We start from the raw sequence: 23,843 nt of genomic DNA, 5'->3' as shown, positions 1-23,843 counted from the left end.
CCATATTTTAATCAGGCTAACTTTTTTTAAACAGTATCCAATTCTGTTATCTATGCGCATCACTCCCTATGGTAAAATGATTAAATAGATAAGTACTTAGAGGAAAAAGACAGAAACATTGTCAAGGCAATGACAGGCCAAAAAGATGTAATGTAAAACTAAAAGTAATACAAGGAAAAGGATATTTCTGTACTATAAAAATCTAAGAACACCCATCTACATTAGGTTAGCTTTATATGCTCTTCTCCTTTTGGGGCACTATCTTTAAGAGTTAGTTACATTCATCCAAACATATTGCCAGCTGTAAGGTTACTGGATTGCCACATTCATCCTGCTGTTTAGTATTGCTTGAGCACAGTCTGACAGCAGCATCATAAAATGAGTAATTCGGTTCTCTCCTATTCAAATGTTAGACATATAGTAAATTTTAATTCCCTTCATTTTCAATCTCCTGTGACAATCTTCCCTGGTGGAAGAAATTCCCCAAGAGGGGATTTATGACCATTGAATTGCTTTTGGAGGTTCTGTCTTTAGGCAGCTAAGACGAGTTCAGAGAAAGCCTCTCTGTTTGCTGTTTTCCAGGTTGCATATGTCAGGGAGGCCTATTTTGCTGTCCTTCAGGAGATGACGGAACTTAGGCTGCTCTGTTGAGAACAGACTGTGGGAACACTGGTAGAAGCAGGGAGACCACTGACGAGGTTATTGCAGTAACCCAGGAGCGAGATGACAGTGCATGCGCCCATCTTTAGGAGAATGGATGAATGCAACGCTATATCCACAAATGGAACATTATACAGTAATAAATACTAATTTTAACTCAACAATATGGATAAATCTTGGTAACATTGTTGAGTAAAAGAAGCAAATATAGTACCTGTGACATGACACCTTTTAGAACAAACCATGTGTTCTTTGGACATGCATTTGTATGCAACAGAACTTTTTTTTTTCTTCAAAAATCAGTTTACATTCAACATTATTTTGCATTACTTTCATGTGTACAACATAGAGATTAGACAATCACATACTTTCCAAAAAGTGTAGAACTATCTTTTAAAAGGAAGAGGACAATGAACACAAAATTTGTAATGGTGACATATGACGGGAGGACAAGTGTAGTAAATGCAAATTATTGTTAATGTTGCAGTTCTCTGGATTGGGAAGTGGATCCAACAATGTCCACATTTCAGAGCCGAGCGTTGTGATTAACCCCACTGAGTACACACGCACCCCCGGGGTTGGGGATGGACCGAGGGATCCGGGAAAGTCCAGGCAGGCTTTGCAAAAGCTGAGTGCCTGCCTCGCGGGCTTGCACTACCCGCCACAGGACGAAGTCCAGGACCCCGCTGCGCCCGCCCCAGACCCAGAACGTAAGTGAGATTCCGCCGCCTTCAAACTCTGAGGTCCTCAGGACAGAGGCCAAGACTCCTGGGAAATGGAGTCCGAGCGCCGAGGAGGCTTCTGGGAATCAAAGACCAAGGCTGGCGCATCTTCTGCGCAGACTCCAAAGAGTCCAGGGACGGAAACGCGGCAGGTGGCGCCGTACCGTCTTCCACCGGAAGTGGCCGATTGGAATTAACCTCGTGGGAGAGGTGAGTCTGGCTTCCGAGCCCGGGTGTCCGGCCGTTTGTCCCCTGCAAACACCCAGTCCCCGCCATGTTCCCTTCGGTGCCGCGGCAGCCCTGCGGCGCCCTGGCCCCGGAATCCAGAGGCGTCCCGAGGCAAGGTGGAACTGGTTTCGGCGTCCGGAGGGCCTTCGCACCCGCCCCTTTGGAGAGGAGCGTGTGGTTTCCATAGTTACCCGCCCTGCCTACGTCGCCGCGAGGGGTGTGGTGCGTCGTGGCGGGCTGTCCAGCCGGCGCGGTCTGGGGTGTCCGAGGCGAGGGGCGACCTGTTCTGGGTAGACCGATGGGGCGGTGTCTGCCCCGGTCCGCCCCCGGCGCCCACTTCTCCTGGGAGGAGTCGCCGCCCTTTCGTAGGAACTTGCGCCGTAGTGACCCCATCAGACCCGGTGGGTTCGTGGTCCTCCACCTGATGGCCCCCACAGGCCGCTCCGGCCCCTCCCCTTTTGCCTTTCTGCATCTTTCTCACCCTTTAGCGTCCAGTTTAAGCTCCCCCAGCTGCAGGAAATATCTGCTATGACGAGTACGCCGACACACGCATTCCTCTCCACCTCACACCCGTTAGGATATGCAGCAGCTCCACCGTGCGGCGTGTTTAGTCTCTCAGCTTTCAGCGTTTAGCAAGCATTTCCAGTGTGTGGCGTGGAGTGTCTTGCTCTTTAAATGTTTTATATCCATGAGTGTTTTATGTCATTTCTTTCCAAAATCTTTGTAAGTTTCTTTCAAACTTAAATGCTATTTTTCTAATTCCTTATACCCGTACATCAGAATACAAGTTTTCCAGGCGCACCCCATGACAATCCCGTCGACATCTCCGGAGCAGGGCCGGCAACCTGCTTCTGACAAAGTTCCCACGTGAGGATTAGCTCTAACTAAACCCAGACGTCCTCGGGAGCCCCTGCAGCACCTGTCCCAGCCCAGTGCTTGGCTTGTGTTAAAATTGTTAATAAAGTGCGTGTCAGTGCAACAGTCAGTGGCCAACTTGATGGAATGTTTCGTAGACAGACCTAAAGGATTGATGTTTGCATTTCCCTGTTGTACTCCAGGCTTCTTTAAATTCCTGTCATTCCGTTTTTCAGTTCAGAAACCAGACAGACCATTCGCACATGCCCACAAGTCTGAGGGAACTGACATTTAATAACTAGACTCACACAACACATGCGAATTCGATGTTGCTGGTTTATGATATTTTGTTTCATTGGTGAGATGAGTGGCCCCAGTGTCCAAGACCTGCACTGAGCAGTGAAACTGGGAAGGCAGAGAAGGGCCTGTTGGCACAAAAGTATCTGAAGTCATGCTGCCTGAAGCTTTTACTGGTTCCTGAAAGACAAAGTCTGAAACAGGCTGTGACATCTGAGGCTTTCAGGGCAGGGCCTCTGTGATCTCCTTGTACAAACCTGCTCATCCGTTGCTTTCCCACTTTTGTCCCTACCATTAACAGTTGTTTCTGTCCTTCATTGCTTGTAATTTCCTGTGTCTCCCACTTCCTACTCAAGCCCCATCCGTTCTTCAGTCAGTTTTTAAGTAGCTTCCCCTGACCAATGCACCCTCTTGTGCCCTTTCTGTCTCCAACCCCATGTAGCACTTTGGTCATTTTCCTCTGGTCCTTATTTTCTGTGCAACTTAGAAATGATTTAACCGCATGTGGCATGTTGACATTTAATATCGCCTTGTATTTATATTTAACATTTCTTGTTTAAGTTATCTTGGGGATTTTTTTTTAGTTTTTATAACTGTATTTGAGCCAAACTTATGATATAGGCTGGGAGTAAGATCTCAAATGCTCCCTAAGTTATCTTGTTTTTCATTTTAAATTTTAAGGTGCTTTGAGGTAGAAATTATGTAACAGTTGCACTCACAAAGCAGGTATTTAGGTGCTTTTTTACACGTAGTAAATGCCCAGTGCATTGTTGTGCAATAGAAAATGACTGTTTCCATAATGTGATCTTTCATCTTCCTAGACAGTAATAATAAGTTTTTTTACCCCCCCCCCCCCAGGAGAGTACTTGAAACTAAATAAGACCTTCATAAAGCAGAAGTGGGTTTTCTGATTCTATCGTGAGACGAGGACAGAATCAAAGAAAGCTGCTGCCCAGAGCCATAAGGAGGTTGAAGGGCCTCTGAGCATGAAGGGGGAGGAGGAAGATTTTGTCTGGAGCGACGATGCCAGCTTGCAGAGAAGTGATTAAGGAGCTGTGCCGACAGCTCTCCAGGCAGTTCAGCTACTGGGACGCACCTGGGCCCCGCCACACACTGCGTAGGCTCTGCGAGCTCTGTCGGCTGTGGCTGCAGCCCAAGATGCACAGCAAGGAGCAGATGCTGGAGCTGCTGGTGCTCTAGCAGTTCCTGCGCATCCTGCCCTCGGGGCTGTGTGCCTGGGTGCAGGAGCTGCGCCCACAGAGCAGTGAGGAAGCCGTGACTGTGCTGGAGGACACGGAGAGAGGCAGCGGGGAAGTGGCGCTCCAGGTGCGGAGGGGACGGCAAGCTAAGTCCTCCACAGTGGATGGCACTGGCGAAGGGAGACTTGGAGAGGCTCATAGTTCAGGGTGCATTTATGTCTCCTTTGCTCTCTGGTTTGTGCTATACCACACCTTACAACTGAGTCAGACTCAGTTATCCTTTCTCGGGTTTGTGTTTCCACAAGAGGCTCTCTTTGGGGGAGATGTTTCATTCCAACAGGGACTCACTCCTAGCCCAGGTATACTTTATTTTCCTCAGGTTCTAGCCCTGAATGTGGGCAAGAAATATTCAGAAGAAAGGTGGTGCCTCCTGAACCAGCGCTTACTGTCCAGATCCAGCCAGTGGAGACCAGGGACCCGCGTGGTTCTTCAGAGCCCTGTCTTGGGTTGGCCTGCGGTAAGGGGCACTGGGCCAATGACTCTCCCTTCTCAGACTGTCCTAGCAACTGTTGGTGGTCCTTTGCTTGTTACCCAGTGAGAACTAGAGAGCGTTTTCCTATGTGTTGCTGGCCCACTTAGAAGAGAGAGAATTTTCCTTCTTATCCGAGATAGTCACAGTTTTCCATTGGTTCTGTATCCAGCATATTTCCAGAACATGGGGCATTTTTCATCTATGAACAAATTAAAGGAAAGAAAAATGAATGAGTCGAGAGAATGTCAGGGGATGAGAGACGACAAAGAGGAAGAAACATCAAGAATCAAAACATGTTAATAGAGAAGAGAGGCAGATGTGTGATGACACAATGGAACGTAATTCTGAACAAGATCCATATTGTGTATTTTATTGTACTTTTTAAAAAAGATTTTATTTACTTATTTTTAGAGAGAGGGAAAGGGAGGCAACATCAGTGTGTAGTTGCTTCTCAGGTGTCCCCTTTGGCTCGCAGGCCAGCCAGCACGCAAGCCACTGAACCACCCTAGCCAGGGGTTATTGTACTTTTGATCTGACAAAGCTTTCTCGTGTTTTTATGGAGAGCTAGTCATGTGACTCTTCCACAGGATGCTCATTGCTGTTCTAAAACTCATCTGTTTAAAAGTTATTCGTCTTGATATCACTTTAGGTATGAGAGGCCCCCAAATAAAGTCAAGAATAAATTGCAGTAATTTTTCTTCAATACCCAGATTCTACTTTCTGGTTTGTTCTGGAACCATTTCCATCCCTGCCATCTAAGATTGGACCTTCCCGCACCCTAGACCAGGGCTGCCTAAGCCCCTTTCCTGCCCTAGCTCGTTCCAGAGAAAGAAACCCCAAAACAAAGAGGGTCTGCTGGTTCTACCACCATATAGAGTCATGAGCTGGCAGGCAGGAATTGTGAGTACCGGCCCATCAGTGGCTTCAGTTGTGGAAGAAAAGAGATTATAGGTTCATGGCAGGGTGTCAGAGGGTGACAGGGTTTAATGACTGTCTGGTCATGGAATTTAGGAGGAATAGTTCAGTCAAAACAGTCACCTACATAGGAAGTGGTGATGGTGGCAGAAATGTAGAGAAAAGGGACATTTAGCAGAAAGTGCCGAGAGAACCTGATTACAGTGGAAGGAGGAGGAGGAGGTGGCTGGATGTTTTCTGCTCCACACACCGCACCCCAGAGCCATTTACAGCTTCAGTTTTCTCCTGCATCTGTGTCTCATCTGCTTTCTCTGTGGTGGTGCCCCCTTTCTCCCTCCGAGCCTAACCCTCAACCTGTGTCACAGACCCAGAGTCCCCTGAGATCCCTCCATCACACGCAGTGTTGGTTCTTTGTCTCCCCCACCCCGTTCTTGCTGATGATGATCCTGTTTTATCTGTGCCTTCCCAGGTGTCTATCTGCACTGCACACATGACCCGCTTTTACCAGTTTTTCTTGTGTGTCCCTCATGCCTCTCATTTCAAAGGCCACGTTTTCAGGGTGCCACATGCAGTACCAACATGTAACTGTCAAGTGTATCTGAACAGTGTCTTTTCTTCCAGCTCAGCAGACAGGTTCTTACCTCTTTTATTGTTATTACTACCATTTTAGATAATGTGGGTGGAAACAGTGGGTCTGTGCCAAATCTGGACGTTCATGAGAAATGGAACCACAGAGAATTATCTCAGAAAGACATTCAGGATTCATACCAGAGGAGCCTGCTGAGCCCGAAGACACCTCTGAGTGTGCAGGCCGGATGAAGAGGCAGCAGGAAAACGAGCCTGAGGAGTCTCAGAGACCATCATCTGCTTAGGATGGAGGTGTTGGCAAAATCTTCACCCACAAAAATGTACTTTCGGGTGAAATGAGAAGCCAGGATGGGTGTTCCCGAAGCATAAACCTGAACTCAAGTGAATTTACACATCAGAAACCTTGCAAACACAGCACCTGTGACCACAGTCTCAAGTAGAATTCAGGTTTTATTAAGCATCAAAGAATTTATGCTGGAGAAAAATTTCCCAACATGGAAAATCTCTCAAGCACCCGCACCTCATCAAACAAGCAGCAGTTTTCAGTGGAGAGAAAACCCATCAGTGTAGTGAGTGTGAGAAGGCCTTCAGACACAACTCCAAGCTCACCAGACACCAGAGTCTCCACACTGGAGAGAGACCCTATGAGTATAGTTAAGTGTGGAAAAGGCTTTGGAGGGAGCTTAGATCTCCTTAGACACCAGCAAAGAATGTGGGAGGGCTTTCAGCCTGAACTCACACCTCATCCTGCAACAGAGAATCCATACCAGAGAGAAGCCCTACGAGTGCGGTGAGTATGGGAGGGCCTTCGGTCAGAGCTCACGTCTCAGTCAGCATCAGAAAATTCACAAGAGGGAGAGGCTGTTAATGTGAGGGGCTTCAATTCATACAGAACACTGAGGAAAGAGCAAAGTGTGGGAAACACTGAGTACAGAATAAAGACTGGGCAAGATGAGATGGCTCTTTTCTCCCTCTGGTTCTCTGACGTGCTGTCCTGCATGTGGTCTTGACCTCTGTGTGCTCCCTGTGGGGCTGGGGCTGTGCCTCTGCTTCCACTGACCCCAGAGTCGAACCGAAGAGCAGCATTGGGGGAGGCTAATAAGTAGGTCAGTCTAGCAGGGGAGAGAGTGAAGATAAGGACCTTCTTGCAAAATGAGAGCCCACAGTGTGTGGGGGCAGGGGGGTATTATAGGGCTTCTTGACAGCTACAGGTTCTCTAGCTACTGACAAGTGTGGAAGGAATTGGCACTAAAAATAAAGGGCCTGACACTTTATGCCAGCACAGAAATGCATATATTCAAAATGCCTTGCACATGTTGCCTTTATCCTATAATATCTTTGGTAAATACTAGAGCAGTTATTGTCATTGTATTGGAGAAAATTGTGGATATAAAGGAGTTCAATAACTCATCAGCAGGTACAAGGTTATGAGGTGAAAAGCAGGATTTGCCAAAGCTACAGATAGTCATCTGGAGACAGGGTTAAACCTTTACCAGTAGGTGTCTGGCAGCTGCAGAGTGTTCGGCTACAAGAGGCGGTTCTAAAGGATCATCTCCATAATGGGGTTTAACATTGGAAAAGTTTCCATGTCACGAGGAAAAGACCTAGAAGCTTTTCTCATGTTCCTTCCTACAGCAATTCCTAGTGGCATTGCCTCAGTGTAGAGCCATGTGGGTAGCCTGGTGCCTGCACTGAGCTGAACCACACTCACCACCCACGTGGAGTTTCTCTCCTCTGGATTCTCATGCTGGACAAGGCCAGAGCTTCCATTAGAAGCTTTCTCACATTCTTCACTCCAGCTGGGATTTTTAAGTGAGCAACAACGTGAGGTCTCACACTTACTACAGTGTACAAGTCTCCACAGATGGGTTCTCCCATCTCCAGAAGGGTGGGTGCTGAATAAAGACTTTCCCGCACTCATCGCAATTGTAAGGTTTTTCTCCAGTGTGGTTTCTCCTGTGACTAATAAGTAGGTCAGCCTATGCTTGATAAGAGGTGAGTTTTGGATGAGATTTTCCTGACATTACCTCTTGGTCTGGGGCTTCTCCACAGTTGTCTTCCTTGTAGGTCCCAAGTGAGTCCTGTGTGCTGGTCTCGCTCAAAGGTGGTGACCTGCCTGTGCTGCCAACTCAGCCCTGAGTGCTCCAGGTCCTGTGGTTGGAAGGTCCTGAGCTTTGTTTAATGCTCTGTTGTCCCAGCCTTGAAATCCTTAATTCTATCCCTAACCTTGTGTTTTGTAAGTGAGTTAAGTAGGACAGTGGAGCACATGCCTGAGCAGAGGACACAGCTGCACTTCCTGCCCCCATTTGTGTTGAGCATTGAGTATCAGTGGCCCGTGAGTAGTCGCCAGGACTCAGGCCCAGAGTATGAAGGGGAGCAGAGGAGGCCACCCAGATGCGTCCAGGTTGATGTGTGAATTATTTTGAGCTGAAGGCAGTCAAGACCCAGCAGACTCAGGAAAAACTTACCTTTCCCGTAACTGCCTGAAAGAATGTAAATAGTGGGCCCATCCCAGAGAGAGAGCCATGAACAGAGTCAATTCTGATCTGAATGACCTCAGGGCAACCTCCTGATCACCAGCTCTGGGCTGTCCTGAGAACTGCCCTCCTCCTGGTTGGCACCAGGCCCCCTTCTGGTTCCTTAGCTAAGGACGGCAGACAAGACTCAATTGCTTGACTGACTTTGGGTCTTCTATTTTTTGGTGCTTTTGTATGCACAAAACTAAAATTGTTTTTCTCCTATTAATCTGTCTTATGTAAACTTGATTATTATACCAAAGAACCCAGAAGGAAAGAAGGGAATTTTTTGCACCGCCACACACACAAGGTGAGCAGGTTACATCTGCATCTGAGTCAGTCAGTTGCTGATAGCCAGGTGAGACCATACTTTCTGCTGCAACCAGGGCTTGCTTGTAAGGCAGAAAGTTGGCAAATGCCAGCATCTAAGAAACAGGAACAGCCAAGGCGCCCAACAATATTCCTTCTTATTCGTGTCACTTCCCTGTATTAGGCAGCTTCACCCAAAATGGCAGCGCAGGTGAAGGAGAGCTGACCTCTCTTCCCTGTCCTCTCAGTCTTTGCTCATCAGGTAGAATGTGTGTCTGTCAAGGGCAACTAGTCAGTTTTACAGCGTTTCCAGTGAATATTCCGGATGGGCAAACATAGCATTCCAGTTGTGAGTACGAGAAAGTCTAGTATTCCTATATAATAATTTTATTATTTGTGTTGGAACTGTAAACCTACTTTTGCCCACCTCTGTGTGGGAGGCTCAGGTATGAATTGTAATTGGATGATTCCACGTGCAATTTAAATGCTTTTATATTTGCATTTAAACTGGCATTGCACAATATCTTTGCCAATAGTAAAATTCATAGTGATCATTTAAAATTTAATTTTCCTTTAAATGAAGTTAAATAACAAAAACATGACAACAAATCAAGAGAGAGCCGGCGGGGTGGGGGATAAAAAGGTTTTGTAGTTTAACACCTTTAGCAGGATGTCCTGCTTTTGCCCAAATCCATATCAGAAGCTTCTAAGCGTCAGATAGCGTTTCCCCGGGCGTACTGTGGGCTCCTCAGGCCAAGACCCATCTCTTAACACTTTCCTCTGATTCCTGCCTTGTGTTCCCGCTGAGCCCCAGCCACAGTAAAACAGCTGTCATTCCGAGCATCTGGCCAGGCTTTTCCCAAATACTCTTGAGCATCGCCCCCGCCACCAGCCTGCTCTCCATATCGCGGGACCCGGTGGTCCGGTTGGGTCAGGACCACGGCCAGCTGGTGGCCAAGTCTGGACCTGATCACACCCCTGCGTATTCCTGGGTTCTTTCTTTTATAATGTGCTCGAGTAGACTTAGTAAACTAAAGTCAAACGTCTCCAAAGACACTGAGGTCACTTTAACAATTCAGAGGACGTGAAACACTAGCCCTGGGGATAGGGAGAGCCGGTTCCCTCGGCCGTCCCCACTTTGAAAGTGCCGGCCTCCAGCGCTGACCCACAGCTGACAACTGGGGCAGAACGAACATGGTCCCCTTTCTCTCCTCTGCCCGCAAGACAGCACTCAGGTACGCAGCCCACTCAGCGCTGGTCCGGCAGGCCCCCCTCCATGCGATTGGCTGAGTGGCAGCCAGGAGGCGCGAGGAACGGGAGAGGGCCGGGCTGGTAGGGAAGTGAGGGGCAGAACCAAGCGAGTTCGCCGGTGCACTTTGGCGGAGCTGAGTCCGGTCCGAATTTACAGAGCACTTCCTTAGGACTGGTTTCATGAGTGTACTTTCTGCGGCCCGATTTGCGTGAGCACTTCCTCCGGACCGGATTATCGGGTGCACTCCTTCGGATCCAATTTACGTGAAGCTTTCTGCGGGCTTGGGTTCGGGGGTTTATGTAAGAAATTTATCTGGATTGGAATCATCAGTGCACTTCTTCCAGGTTGGGCCCGCGTTATGCTTTTTGAAGGTGGGCTTTGGGGTTGCACTTAAGCCGAGCCGGTTGGCGGTCGCACTTTCTACTAAACTTCCGCGGTGTTGGCGTGGAGAGGGGCTGGTTAGGGTCCGGCCGCCGTCTCACTGGCCCGGGTAAGACTGGCGGAAAGAGCGGGGCGCGGTGGCCTGGGACTCATAGTGCCGCAGGTGCAAGAGCCGCCTCCTTGTTAAACCCGCGTTGGAAGCGCCGTGCCAATTCCCACGTGCTTCGTGGTCTGTCAGGTCCGTGTGGCTTACAGCACACGGACGACCGAAGGCCGGCGCTTGTGGTTCTCTTCGATGATGTGCCAGTTCGGTTTGCGTTCAGGATAAATGGAGAAGGTGTTGTACGCTGGCCGATTAACTCTCTATATTATCTTATTGTTTATAAGATCTAAACTAGTGGAAAGCAACATTTAATAGCTGCCTCGTGTTCTTTTCGTGACTGGTTCCTGAAAGAGCCTTTCTCCAAGGGCTGGGGAGGTTGAAGGTGTGTTTGAAAGATGCCTGGTGGAAGCAAGTGCAGGGAGAACACTAGGCGGCGCCCTTGCACTCTCCGAATTTCTGTGCCCAGAAACCGAGCGGCCAGCGCTAGGACGCCGGGTCACAAGAGCAGCTGCAGCCCTTTACTGGGTTCTACTAAGTACCGGGCATGGAATTTAATGCTTTCCGTAGTTATTCTAAAAGCACTCTATATAATAAGGCCTGGGGTTTAGTTAGTCACATTGTAGCACTATTTTCTTGTTTTTGTAATTGTACTACGATTATAGGTAAAGAGTATAGAACTGTTCTGTACCTTTAAGGGAAATTCTAAGATTTTTTTACAGGGGAAATAAAAGTTTAGAGAGGTTAACCCACGTCATGTAAGAGAACATGACAGGATTTCAGTTGGGTCTTTAACCACAGCCCATGCTGATATGTGGGTAATCCACGTTTCCTTAAAGCAGTGGTCCTCCTAATAGTATGTCTGCTATTATTGGAAAATTGAAACCATGTACATCATTTGTCTTCACTAAATATGACACTGCTGTTCCAGTCCTTGTCACCATAACTTTACTGTGCCAGGGAAGTCTTGCCATAGAAGGTAAAAGTTGTAAATAATCATGCTTGTTTCAAGAACTTGCCCTCCTTTCTTTTTTCTTTTTTTGAACATTTTATTTATTTATTTTTAGAGAGAGGAGAAAGAGAGGGAGAGAAACATTGATCAGTTTCCCCAACGGGGGGCTGAACCCACAACCCAGGCCTGTGCCCTGACTGGGAAATTGGCAACCCTTTGCTTTGCAGGAGGACACATAATCCACAGAGACACACGGCTCCTCTGCCCTCGACAACGTTCCTTTTTGACCTTGCATCTGGTCTCCATCCTTCATGGACCCCGTGCACTCCGTCTGTCATGACACTCTCTGACTGGAGTCCCTGGCTGCTCTGCCCAGATTAGGTCTGACTCTACTGTGCCCTCATTCATCAGTCATCCAGATGGTCATCTTTTTCTCAGTTTCTTCTTTTAATATCTGTAATTGACACAAAGCATACTGCTTTTCCCTGCGCTATCCCTGCAAAGTTACAAATTTGCCTTTCACTCTGAGTCCTAAAGTGGGGTTACTTCAGGGGAAATATTCTTGAGTGGAGCAATCTCACTTTTTTTTTTCCCCCCGGAAACCACAAACCATTGAGGAATTGGCCGTGAGTCTGGCCTGGGGTGTTGGAACTCTGCCCAGAGGACCCTCACAGGAAGCAGAGGCAGAGGAATTCTGGGGTCAGGAGAGGTGAGCATGTCAGGTCTGGTGAAGGACCTTCTCTGGTGAGTCTTGAATGACCTACAGTGTGACTTCAGGCTGACAGGTTCCTGGTGTCTCCTTTGCAAGAACAGTTGTGATGTTTGTCTGTCCCCACGTCCCTGCACTGTCACCTGCATCCTCCCACAGTCTGTTCTGCCATCTCTGTCTGCTGGACGACTGGCCTCCCTGCCAGACCCATTCTTGGGCCTTTGATTCTCTTCTGTGCTGTGCTTGTTCATCGGGTCACTCTTGTTCCTGACTTTTCTTCACCCTTTTCTGGCATCTCGTCCCCTAGTCCTCTTGTTTTGCCATCTTCCAGTGTCCTCCTCAAATGTCGTCAGACCGTTTTGTTGATGTACATGAGCCATGTGCCTCTAGTACGTGCATTATAGGTTGACGGGGTACGGCACACTATGGCACTGTGATAATGTTATCTCCTGTGTATTTCAGTGATGTTCGAATGCTGTGCTTTTCATTTCAGATGATGGGATCAGAATTGAAAAAGAACAATTGATTCAAAAGCAGCATCTTATGTAGATGTGGAATCCCAAGAAAAGTTATGTGGCTGAACCAGCAGAGAGGTTCCTGGATGTGGGGACACCCTAGGCCTCAAAGGGTAGACAGAAAGACATCAGAGAAACACTTCGAGGGAGAGAAGATCTAAGTGTGATGAATGTGGGAAAAGACTTGCTCAGAACTCAAGCCTCACTGGACCTGAGAATTCACCCTGGAGAGACCCTGTTCCTGCAGCCTCTGTGGCAAAACTTCCATTGGGAGCCCACCTCGCTGGCATCCGGGACCTGCCCTGGAGGGAAGCCGTTCTGGGGCAAGTATGGCGGAGCTTTTCCTCACAGCTCAGCCTCAGTCGGCATCAGGTGACCTGCACCAGGACAGGCCACATGGAGCAACCACTACGGAAAATGCTTTGGCCTGAACTGAGGCCTCCTCCACCCTCGGAGGACCCGCAGCGTGAGGGGCCCCATCGGTGTGCTGATGGCGGGTTGGCCTCCAGTCACTGCGCACATCACACATCTGGGAACCGAAGAGTCCTTGTGGGGGAGGGGCCCTGGTGACGTGGGCAGAGCTGCTCCTGGCACTGGTTCCTGGGGACACCAAGTCGCAGGCTACAGACCTGATGGTAACAGCTCTGAGCCCCCTGCTATGTACCCCAGAGTCATGTAAACACAGCTTCCAGGCATGTGACCTGCTGGACTGGCTGGTGGTCATTTTGTGAAATTGCTCAGAAGTAAGTAGCTCACGTAATTGAAGTGTTTACCTTCCTCTTCTCCGTCCCTTTCCCCCTTCCTACTTTTCTTGCAGTTGGAGGAGTAATCTCCAAAATGTGAATTTAGAGTTAATATATAAACTATTTTGAAAAAAAATACAAACCATGAATTGTTGGTTAATGATGAAATATATTAGCCTATCACTTAGTAACAGTAAAAACATGGTGAAACACAAAAACTGTTTTATGACACTGGAACAAATTACGGTGTGCGGAGGGTGGGGGGTGCCGAGGGGGAAGGGGAGTGAGTGGACTGCTGATTCCCAGGGCCGCGCACATCTTGGACCAGAGATGGCAGTCGTGCCCCACATAGGTTTGTTTTGTTTTGTTTCTAAAAGAAAATTATAGCAACTCTTTAAGAATCAGCGTATTTCACATATAATCTGACTTTCCAGGTTCCCTTACAAAAATAGTGTGCACCATTTTTGTCTAATAATATTTGTGTTCTATAAGTAATTGCTTACTTAAATCCTTTGTGATGTTTCTATCGGCTTAGTCGTATATTTCTTATATCTTTTTTTAAAGATTTTATTTATTTTAGAGAGATGGGGAAGGGAGGGGGAAAGAGAGGGAGTGAAACATTAATGTATGGTTGCCTCTAGCACACCCCATACTGGGGATATGACCTGCAACCCAGGCATGTGCCCTGACTGGGAATCAAACTGACGATGCTTTGGTTCACAAGCCTGCACTCAATCCACTGAGCTACACCAGCCAGGGTCTTGTTTTTCTTATTTCTTAATAAGAGGTACTAGCATATTAGGAAGATCAGCCCTGTGTTTAGATCTGTGACATGTTTTACTCTGAGCTTATATTATAACTTTTATTCTCTTCATACAAAATTTCTAAATTTTTGCATCACCAGTTGTACCTAGTTTTTCCTCCGTGGCTTTCCGGTTATGTCCTTAGGGTTTTGTGTCACACTTAGGCAGGTCCACCCCACTGCAAGGTAGCAGTATCCTCCCAGTTTGCCTCTCACCTCTGCCCTTGCCCAGACCCTTCACTCGTGAGCTTATTCTTGACACAGCAGCCAGAAAAACCTGTTCAGTACCTAGGTCTGGTCATGTTACTCCTCTGCTTAGAAAATCCAAATGGCTTTCCATCTTGGAGTAAAAAACAGTGACCTCGTACTCATCCAAGGCCCTTGTATCTCCCCTCCGTCTTTTTGCTCCCACAGCTCCAGACGCATCCATGTTCCTACAGTGTTTCAAACACTCCACTCGGGCCTTTGCATTCACTGTCTTTCTCCCTGAAACACCTGCCCTCCAAATGCCTCAGTGCCCCCCTCCATTTCCAATTGCAGACCCCATATTTCTTTTATTTTTCTCCTTAGCACTGACACCTGCCATCTAGTACACTCTGTTTTCCTTTATTGCTTGCCTCCATGTTTGTCTGTTACACACAAATCCCATGAAGGCAAGAGCTTTGTTTTGCTTTAACGTGTACCTCCAGCTTCCAGAACAGTGCCTGGCATAGTAGGTGAATGATAAATATTTGTGTGAGAAAGGCAAATTAAGCATTGCTCACCCATCAGATTGGCAAAAGTTAAAATGTAATGTGTTGACAAGTGTGTAAGTGACATCGTAGTGGGTTCAATGTTTGGTAACTTGGCCCTGAAAGCACAGATGCGGGTACTCTGCTCGGTAATTCTGTTTCTGGAATGTGTGCGGGGGGGGGGTTGGCCGTTGAATATAAGAAACGTGTTGCTCAGAGACACTAACTGTGCCTGCATCTGAAAAGGCAAAGATTGGAACAACCTATATGAACACCAACGGGGTAATTATCAAAATTTGTGGCCCATACGATTGAATGTTATGTTGTTTAAAAAAAAAAAAAAGAGCAAGACCGAGGATGTCTTTTATGTACAATCCCCCAAAGCAATCGGTAAGAGGGGGAAAGGAGCAGAAATGCTGTTGTTTGTGTAGAAGACAGGATGATCCGCGTTATGAAAAACTGGTCGAAACCAAGTACTAGGGGACACTTACTCTTTTTAAATATTGAACTTTGTGAATGCTGTCCTTATTCATACTGCTTTTTAACTGAATAAACTGGAAAGACCTTGAGAGGGGGAAAGATTTTTAAAGCCGGGCTCGCGGGCCCCATGCTCCAGTCAGTCGACCTCGGCTGGGTCCTCCGCGTAGGGGGCTGCGGCCACGGGGAGGCGCTGCGGCCACTGAGACGGGCTTCCTAGAGTGACCGGAAGTGCCGATTGGTGTTTGGGGGGGCGCCCTTTATCCCCGCCCACCTAGGGCACTCTGTCGCTGGTTCCCTTCTGTGCCGGAAGGTGTTGGGGAAGGTGTTGGGGGCCGGACGGTGTTGGGGCCCCGGCGGGGAGCAGGGGGACAGGTCCTGGGCCTGGTTAGGGACTGGGCTGGGGGAGCGCCCGCGCGACCTCCCAGAGAGGACCGCGGCCGCGAGCGGTCCCGGGTCAGCACGAACCTACCCGCTGAGCCGGGTGTGAGCCGGGTGTCGGTTTCACGGGCGCCCCTGAGAGTTCGCCAGACCAGGCGGGACGGGCGGTCTGACTGGTGCTGAGTTAGACTGTCCTCGCGTCAGCCCCGGTGCTTTTGGGTTCCCAGCCTCTCGTTATTTCTCTGAGACGAGATTACAAGGTTCTCCTCGAATCGATCCCAAGTAGAGGACTGATCTGAGGGTCAGCACAGAATGGCCACAGCCCTGGCCCCTGGGGGACAGCGAGGCCCAGCAGCGGTGGAAGAAGGAGAGCACTGCGGAGGCTGGGGCTACACCGGGCCGCACAGGCGGGAGCTCTGTCGGCAGCTCTTCAGGGCGCTCTGCTACCGGGACGCCCCGGGGCCCCGGGAGGCTCTGGCCCGGCTCTGCGTGCTTTGCCGGCTGTGGCTGCGGCCGGAACGCCACACGAAGGAGCAGATTCTAGACCTGCTGGTATTGGAGCAGTTCCTGAGCATTCTGCCTGCAGACCTGCAAGCGTGGGTGCAGGCGCAGCACCCTGAGACCGGGGAAGAGGCGGTGGCTGCGTTGGAAGATCTGGAGAGGGAGCTCGATGAACCTCCGGAGCAGGTGGGAAGGGGCGTCGTGGCTGTGAGGGGCGGTGTCGGCAGGGCTTGTGGAGCAGCCAAGAAAAAGTATCTGGAAGAACAGTTACTTACCGTGCGACCCTGGAGAACAACAGGCTGGGGGACAGGGCACAGTAAAGCGACGTCAGACTGAACCTGGCAGTGAGAAGTTAGAGGAAGGCAAACGCGTATCAAGAAAACAGAATTTTTCTAACATCCACACGTATAGGACGGGCTACCTTGTAATAAGAAATCTCGCTTCCCAGAGGAGTACTCAGTTTGGGGTTAGTGGATGTCAAGGATATTACAGAACACCACTGTCCAACAAAAATAAAATGCGAGCCCCATTTAAATAAAAACAAGTAAAATTAAATAGTATGTTTTGTGTAACCTAAAATATGTAATCAATATAAAATTGAGGTATTTTACCTTTTTTGTATTATGTTCAATATTTGGCATGTATTTCACACTTTGCAGATCTCAGTTCTTTCTTGCCCTGTTTGAAGTGCTCAGTAACCACATGGTGCTGGTGGCTGTCGCACTGGTCATCAGTGACCATAGAAACGCCAAGGTGGTGGGAGTTGGTCTCCATTTGGAGGAGCAGGACTGCAATCCTGGGCATCAGCACATCCCTGTGAAAAGATACACTGAATGTCACTCTCAGTGTCCAGAATGATGGTGATTAGCCTCTAGGGTTCTCTCCATTTTTGGTCATGATTGCCATTTGCAGCTTAACAAGAATTGGTCCTTTTTTCTATGTCAACGGTCCCTGGCAGATGCTCATTTTGATCTTTTCTCTGGAGTTCTTCATTTCTTCTAGGAAAATCTACCTTATGAGCCCAATCATGCTTCCTTGTTCCCAGGTCCGAGCCCAGTCAGAAAGACAGGACACACTCCTAGACAAGTTGGCCCCCTCGGGGAGGCCACATGAGTCACTGGCTGCCCAGCTCCTCCCCAAGAAGACCCAGCAGGAACCCCAGGCAAGTGGTAAGGAGCAGCTTTCATGTATGAGGGAAGAGGCACCTCCTTCATTAGAGGAGCCTGTTCGCTGTCACTTTCTCCTCCAGCTTTCCCTCCTTGTCCTCTACCTCCCTATGGGAGAGGTCATCCCCCTTCTACCCTTCCCCCCTACGGAAATTATATTTTTGTTTTTCATTAGACTTAAAAACGTTCTTTGGCCTAACAGGTGGGGCATGATACTTAAGTTAATACCTGTTGGTGTCTGGTGATCCTGTCTCCAGATCACCTTACATTGCCATTTTGAGCAGGGGGACTTGCATGACCTCTTGTGTTAGTCTGTGAGGGCAGCTGGAACAGATATTGCAGACTGGGGGCTTAAACAACAGAACTCTGTTTTCTCACAGTTTCAGAGGCTGGGAAGTCCAATACCAAGGGGCTCTTCTGCTGAGGGCTCCCCTGTTGTCCCCACATGGCCTCTTCACTGTGCCCACCCACACCCGGTGTCTCTCTCTGTTCTTGTACCTGCTGGGTTAGGGCCCCACCCTTACGATCTCCTTTACTCCTAATTACTTGTGTAAAGACCCTTTTTCCAAATGCAGCCCCAGTGGGATGAAAACTACAATTCATGAATTGTAGGAGCACAGTTCAATCCATATAACACACCCCCACACTGGAGGAAGTGGAGCAGAGAGCAAGAGTCAGTCAGCAAAGCAGGCGTTTGGTTGGTTTGTGTCGCACGTCAGGCTGACAGGGTTTTGGTTGTGGTTTGCTCCCCATCCCACTAAGTTGCTCCCTAATTAAAATGAGGGTGTCTCATGCATCCTCGGGCTGCACTGAAAAGGACACAGAGTGCACCCATTTCACCCAAACTCTGTTTCCAGTGCCCCAGCCTTCTGTGGAAACACTTGTGTCTATGACGCCTCCCTGACTCCATTCTCACCTCTATAAATCTCCCCAGTGTGGCTCTCTCATTCTCTGGGGTCCCTGCCTGGTGGTTTGTCTCATCTGAAAAGTTATTTTAGGCTAAGATACTTCTGGCCGATATCTGAAGGGCATCTCATTCACATGTATAATCTAAAGGAGCTTGTTAGTGCTTTAATGTAGAGTGTTGGCTATTGTTGGCTTTAGAGGTCAGGTTGAGATCCTGTTCTGTTCATGCCTCTTTTCACTGAATATTTGTTGAGCAGCAGCTCTGTGAGGTACCTAAGAGAATAAGATGCTTGAGTTCTTCGGGTAGCTCCCCACAGCAGGCCTGCAAGGCATCAGTGTGTTTACGTGAGCTGAGATGGGGGACGTTCCAGGCAGAGAGGACCATAGGGGAAAGAAGCAGAAGAGCATCACATACCCTAAGAGAAGCACCAGCTCTGAGTTTGGTTTTAATGTGAAGAATTTTATGGGCGGGAAAATCGAAGGCCATTGGTAAAGATTCCTGAGCACCATGTGGAGGAAACAAACTTCAAACCTTCAGGTGGAGGTCTGTTACAGTGTTTTACGTAGAGAAGTGGTTGACACAAAAACCACTGTCTGTGATTCCATTTCTTAAAAATGACATAGAAAAAGATTGGAAGCACTATATGTCAGTGTAGACAAAGGATATTTCAAGATAATTAAATCGTTTTCTTCTCTATTTTCCGAAGTCTGTAAGTGAAATAACAGGTATAATACAGAGAAAAGATGTTCATACCAGGAGTAGGGGGAGACCACTCTCAAATATACAGGGTAGTCTGCCAGAGCAGGAATAAGGCTGGGGAGAGAAAAGGGGGAAATCAAGAATACTTACTGTAGAATGAACAATCTGATTGGATATGGGGGGGGTGGTATTTTAGTACAGTCCACGTCTGGGCAACTTGGAAGATAATGGTGTCATTCAGAAAGAAAAGTCACAAGGGGCTGTACAGGCAGACCTCGTTTTATTGGGTTTAGCGTATTGCGTGTCACAGATGTGTTTTTTACAAATAGAAGGCATGACCCTCCACCTGCAAGAAGGTTACAACTTGCTTGATTGTAGTCATTGCATCATGGTGGTGGTCTGGAACCAAACCTCAGTATCTCCAGGGTCTGCCTGTATCTATGTGGGAAGAAGAGCTGGCATGAATTCAGGCTTTTGGTTTTTGTGCTTTTTCTTTTTTAATCCTCACCAGAGAATAAGCTTATCAATTTTAGAGAGAAGGGAAGGGAGTGAGAGAGGAGAGAAACAGTGATGCAAGAGAGAAACTGATCAGTTGCCTCTCACATGTGCCTCCACTGGGGACTGAACCTGCAACCCAGGTGTGTGCTGTGACCACGTATTGAACCTGTGACCTTTTGGTTTACAGGGTAATACTCCAGCCAACAGAGCCACACTGGTCAGGGCTGAATTCAGTTTTTATATTGTGAATTTGCAGTGCCTGTGAAACATCTAAGTAAGTAAAATCCAGCAGGCAGTATAGTTTAAATTAATGTTCTAAATCTGGGAGAAAGGCATAGGAGGAGGTGGAGATTTAGGAGTCATCTGGGTAGATGACAACACGTGGGTATAGCCAAGGTTGACCAGGAAGAACATATAATGCAGTGAAAGAACCTCGGTGAAGTAAGGGTGGAAGGGGATTCTGTAAAGGACGTAGGAGACATAGAAAAGCAGAAGGCGGGTGTCACTGAAGCCAAGGGAAGAGTCAGCCAGACGTAGTCACTTTTCCTGACAGAACACAGGTAAGGACTGATGATCTCAGAAAAAAGGATTCAATCCAGCACATGCACAAGGTCACCTGCTGTCCCTTCCTGCTTCTCCCTCTCCCTCTGATGGTTCTTGCTCACCACGTTCCTCCCATACTCTTATTTATCCTGGGCGTGTCTGTAGTCCCTGTTTACATTTACCACTCTGCTTTTGCACAGGTTTGCCAGATGACCCCTGGATCCACACTTTTGTCTTTTCCTCTCTTCCTAATCTATTCCCAAATACTGTATCCTGCTGCTATCTTCCTGCCTGACCTTTTGCTGCCTTCCCTTTATCTTCATAATCTTTTGATGGTGCCAAATACCTCATTTGTGTGGCTTTCAATTTTTTTTTTTTTAAAGATTTTATTTATTTATTTTTAGAGAGGGAATGGGGAGGGGAGAGAGAGAGAGAGAGAGAGAGGGAGAGGGAGAGAGAGAAACATCAATGTGCAGTTGCTGGGGGTCATGGCCTGAAACCCAGGAATGTACCCTGACTGGGAATTGAACCTGGGACACTTTGGTTCCCAGCCCGCGCTCAATCCACTGAGCTACGCCAGCCAGGGCATCAATTTTTAATAAATCATTTGTAACACTTGTATGTTCTGTCTCCCGTAGGTTCTTTTCTTCTCAAACTTAAAATAGGGCCTGTTTGTTGCAGGTGATAAAGCCAGGACTGAGAATGAAGAGCTGTCCCAGAAGGAAGATGTGCCCAAGGATATGGAATTTCTCGGGAAGGTAAACAGCAGAGTGAACAAAGATGTTCCTCAGCATCCCAAATCCAAAGATGCCTCCGAAAGTGAGGGCAGGCTAGAGAGGCAACAGGGTGAAAGAAGACACTACAAGTGTGACGACTGTGGGAAAAGCTTTGGTCACAGCTCAGCCCTTAGTAAGCACAGGAGAACTCACACTGGAGAAAAACCCTATAAATGTGACGAATGTGGGAAAGCCTTCAACCAATGCTCACATCTCGTCGGACATCACCGAGTGCACACTGGAGTGAAGCCCTATAAATGTGATGAATGCGGGAAAGATTTTAGTGGGCGCTCAGGTCTTGTGCAGCATCAGAGAATCCACACAGGTGAAAAACCCTACGAGTGTGAGGAGTGTGGGAGGCCTTTTCGGGTAAGTTCAGCCCTTATTAGACATCAAAGAATCCATGCAGCAAAAAGACTCTACTAGGAATGGGTCAGTAACACCAGTTCCTTAGCAGCTCAGGTCTAATTAGAGACCTTATGCGTATCCTGAATGTAGTGAAAGCTTCAATCATCATTAAAAATTTCCGTGGCATCACAGAATCACGCAAGGACATTCAGTTCTTTTCTATGATGTACCAGTGGTGGAACCGGCCAACCAGATGTGTAATTACTTGAAATAGATGAAAATGGCTTTTGAAATTACTAACTAAAACAATACCATTTGTTTACTTTCATTGTTGATATAATGGCCTAAATACCTAAATATTTATTCTTTTTTTATCTTCAGTAAGGGATATAATCATTTTATGCAATTTTTTTCTTTGCCAATGATAAAAAGGAAACCATGAGAACAGTCAGCAGGCCAAAGAAGACAAAATGGGAAGGAAAGCAGTAAGTGAGGAGTAGGAGCTGCCGGCACAGGTGGTAGGGGGTGTAATGAGTGTGTTCAGGATCCATAACTCCAGACATGTCACTTCTCTTCTGAATAGAAACCAGTGATTTTCAACTGCTGTACGACAGGAATTTTTCAAACATGTAGTAGTACCTGAGTATTTAGTTAGGGGCACTGACCTCATTTCCCTTAGATTGTCAAATAAAAAAATGACAACAGCCAACACAACAATAGCTGCCTGGTATGAATGAATCAAAATTATACCCATTTTTTGTCAGATCAGCAAAAAATATATTTTTGGTGTGCTGCAGAGTTTCAGTACTTTGTTCATGTGTGCCTCCAGATGAAAAAGGTTGGAAACCGCTGCTGTAACCTGAGGCACATGGGAGAAGTTGGTCTAGAGCTGCACTCTTCAGTGTGGTAGCCAGTCCCACAGGTGGTTGTATAAATTCACACTGAACACAAGAACGGGAAGTTCAGTTCCTTAGTGACATCACCACGTTTCAGTGCTCAGTAGCCACATGCAGCAAGCAGCACCTATGTTGGACAGCACAGACTGAGACCATTTTCATCACTGAATAGTAAAGGGCACTGCTGTCCCAGTCAACCACAGGTGAGATAACTTCCAGCTCTTAAGTTCAGGAAGGCAGCCAGAGAGACACCTGAGGAGGCTGCAGTAGCAGCAGGAAATAAAATACACTCCAGAAGAAAACAGTTTAGTAATAATGGCACTTTTTGGCCATAAAAAGGGGGTTTATTCTAATTGGAGGAAGGTGATTATTAAAGTAAGTATAACAGCCTAATCAATTTAAATTGAAATCTTAAGTTACTATCTCATCTCTATGAAGAGCATAATTACAAGGTAGCATCCCTATCAAGTAACCTGCACCAATGGGAGAGTGGGAAGCCTGGGACACCAGTACTGTGAGATGTGTTAGCACTTCATAGACTTGAACTGAGTAACATGATGGGAATTGTGGCCATGGGCCCAGCACTTTCAAACTTGCAGCAGTGTCCAACTCTTAGGACCCACGGGTTCCAGGAACAGCCAGCACCAGCATGATCAGGGAGTGACCTAATTTCTCATTAAAAGACAATTATGCACTTGCTTTTGCATTGTGTGTTTTGTGTCTGCTACTGTTGGTGTTGATTCCAAAGTGCCTCCCTAGTGTCCATTACCTGGTGTGACCAGAGAGGCAATGATAGGAGTCAGGGGACAGAAAACTCTGGGGCCAGGGACCTTTGGGGGGATGTAGGCAGGAGAGGAGAGTCCAGTGGCACCTGGGATAACAGCAGGTGTGAGCCAAGGGAGGCACGAGGCTAAAGGATGGCCGGGCGAGAGCAGGCCCTGTCTTCACAGGCCTGTAGAACCCACAGGAAACGGAGGGGAGGGTGCGACCAGTTGGAAAGAAGAGCTTGTGTGTCAGACACTAACCAGAACCACTGGGTTCTAGCTGAGCCATCCTGGGTGGGCTGGACCTTATCTGAAACAACCCCGAATGTGGAAGGCAGTTACTCTAATAGTTGTGTCGAAAATATACGTGTTGCTCTCCCGTCCGTTTGGAGGGATTTTTTAAGGGAGGCAAGGACTCCCTTAAAGATGGTAGTTTTCCTGAACTAACCAGACAGGTGTGACTGGTCGAGACGGCCCGCGGACGCTGACAGGGATGCTGGCTGGTGAGCTGGTTCTGAGTGAGGAGCCAACTGCTAGGAAGGGAGGAGGCGGCGAGTGAGGGATGTGCGGGCACTGGGGGCAGGGACACGACATAGAGGAGAAAGAGATGGAAGGGGAAGAACAGGGAACAAGGGTACAGGGAAAGGCGAGTTATTCTAAAATTGGCATCAACCGTGTTGGAGACAAAGGGTCACCTGGCAGAAGCCACGCAAAGATGCACAGATCGGCTCCTCACCCCAAGGTGCTGTGCAGTCTCTGGTGCACGGCACACACTCCCGATGTTACCTTTGCTGAGCGTGGTACCTGCACGTTCATCCTGAGCATCAATTCTTACAGTCTAGTCAAAAAGTCCACCAACAGGCGCCGGGTCTCAAGGACCC

At 47.9% G+C, this 23,843-nt stretch overlaps 1 protein-coding gene across 7 annotated transcripts; it reads left to right on the top strand.

Moving 5' to 3' along the window:
• Positions 1 to 1,502: 1,502 nt before the first annotated feature.
• Positions 1,503 to 23,316, top strand: ZSCAN16 (zinc finger and SCAN domain containing 16). Of its 7 annotated transcripts, none has more exons than XR_004900738.1 (4): positions 1,503 to 2,477; positions 2,707 to 4,478; positions 9,006 to 9,170; positions 12,709 to 13,596. XR_004900738.1 is itself a non-coding variant. In XM_028503492.2 (3 exons), the coding sequence occupies exons 1-3, from the start codon at positions 16,177 to 16,179 to the stop codon at positions 21,378 to 21,380; spliced, it is 1,020 nt and encodes a 339-aa protein (XP_028359293.1). In that variant the 5' UTR covers positions 15,879 to 16,176; the 3' UTR covers positions 21,381 to 23,316. The 7 variants fall into 7 exon arrangements, 1 of the variants encoding a protein (XP_028359293.1); XR_004900736.1 differs by having other exon boundaries at positions 1,503 to 2,573; XR_004900735.1 differs by having other exon boundaries at positions 1,503 to 2,823; positions 3,621 to 4,478.
• The last annotated feature ends 527 nt before the right edge of the window (positions 23,317 to 23,843 follow it).

This window comes from Phyllostomus discolor, chromosome 14 (assembly GCF_004126475.2).
Source record: "Phyllostomus discolor isolate MPI-MPIP mPhyDis1 chromosome 14, mPhyDis1.pri.v3, whole genome shotgun sequence".
Lineage (NCBI taxonomy): Eukaryota > Metazoa > Chordata > Mammalia > Chiroptera > Phyllostomidae > Phyllostomus > Phyllostomus discolor.
Note: the sequence above shows the minus strand (reverse complement) of the source record. Positions and strands in the feature narration are given on the sequence as shown.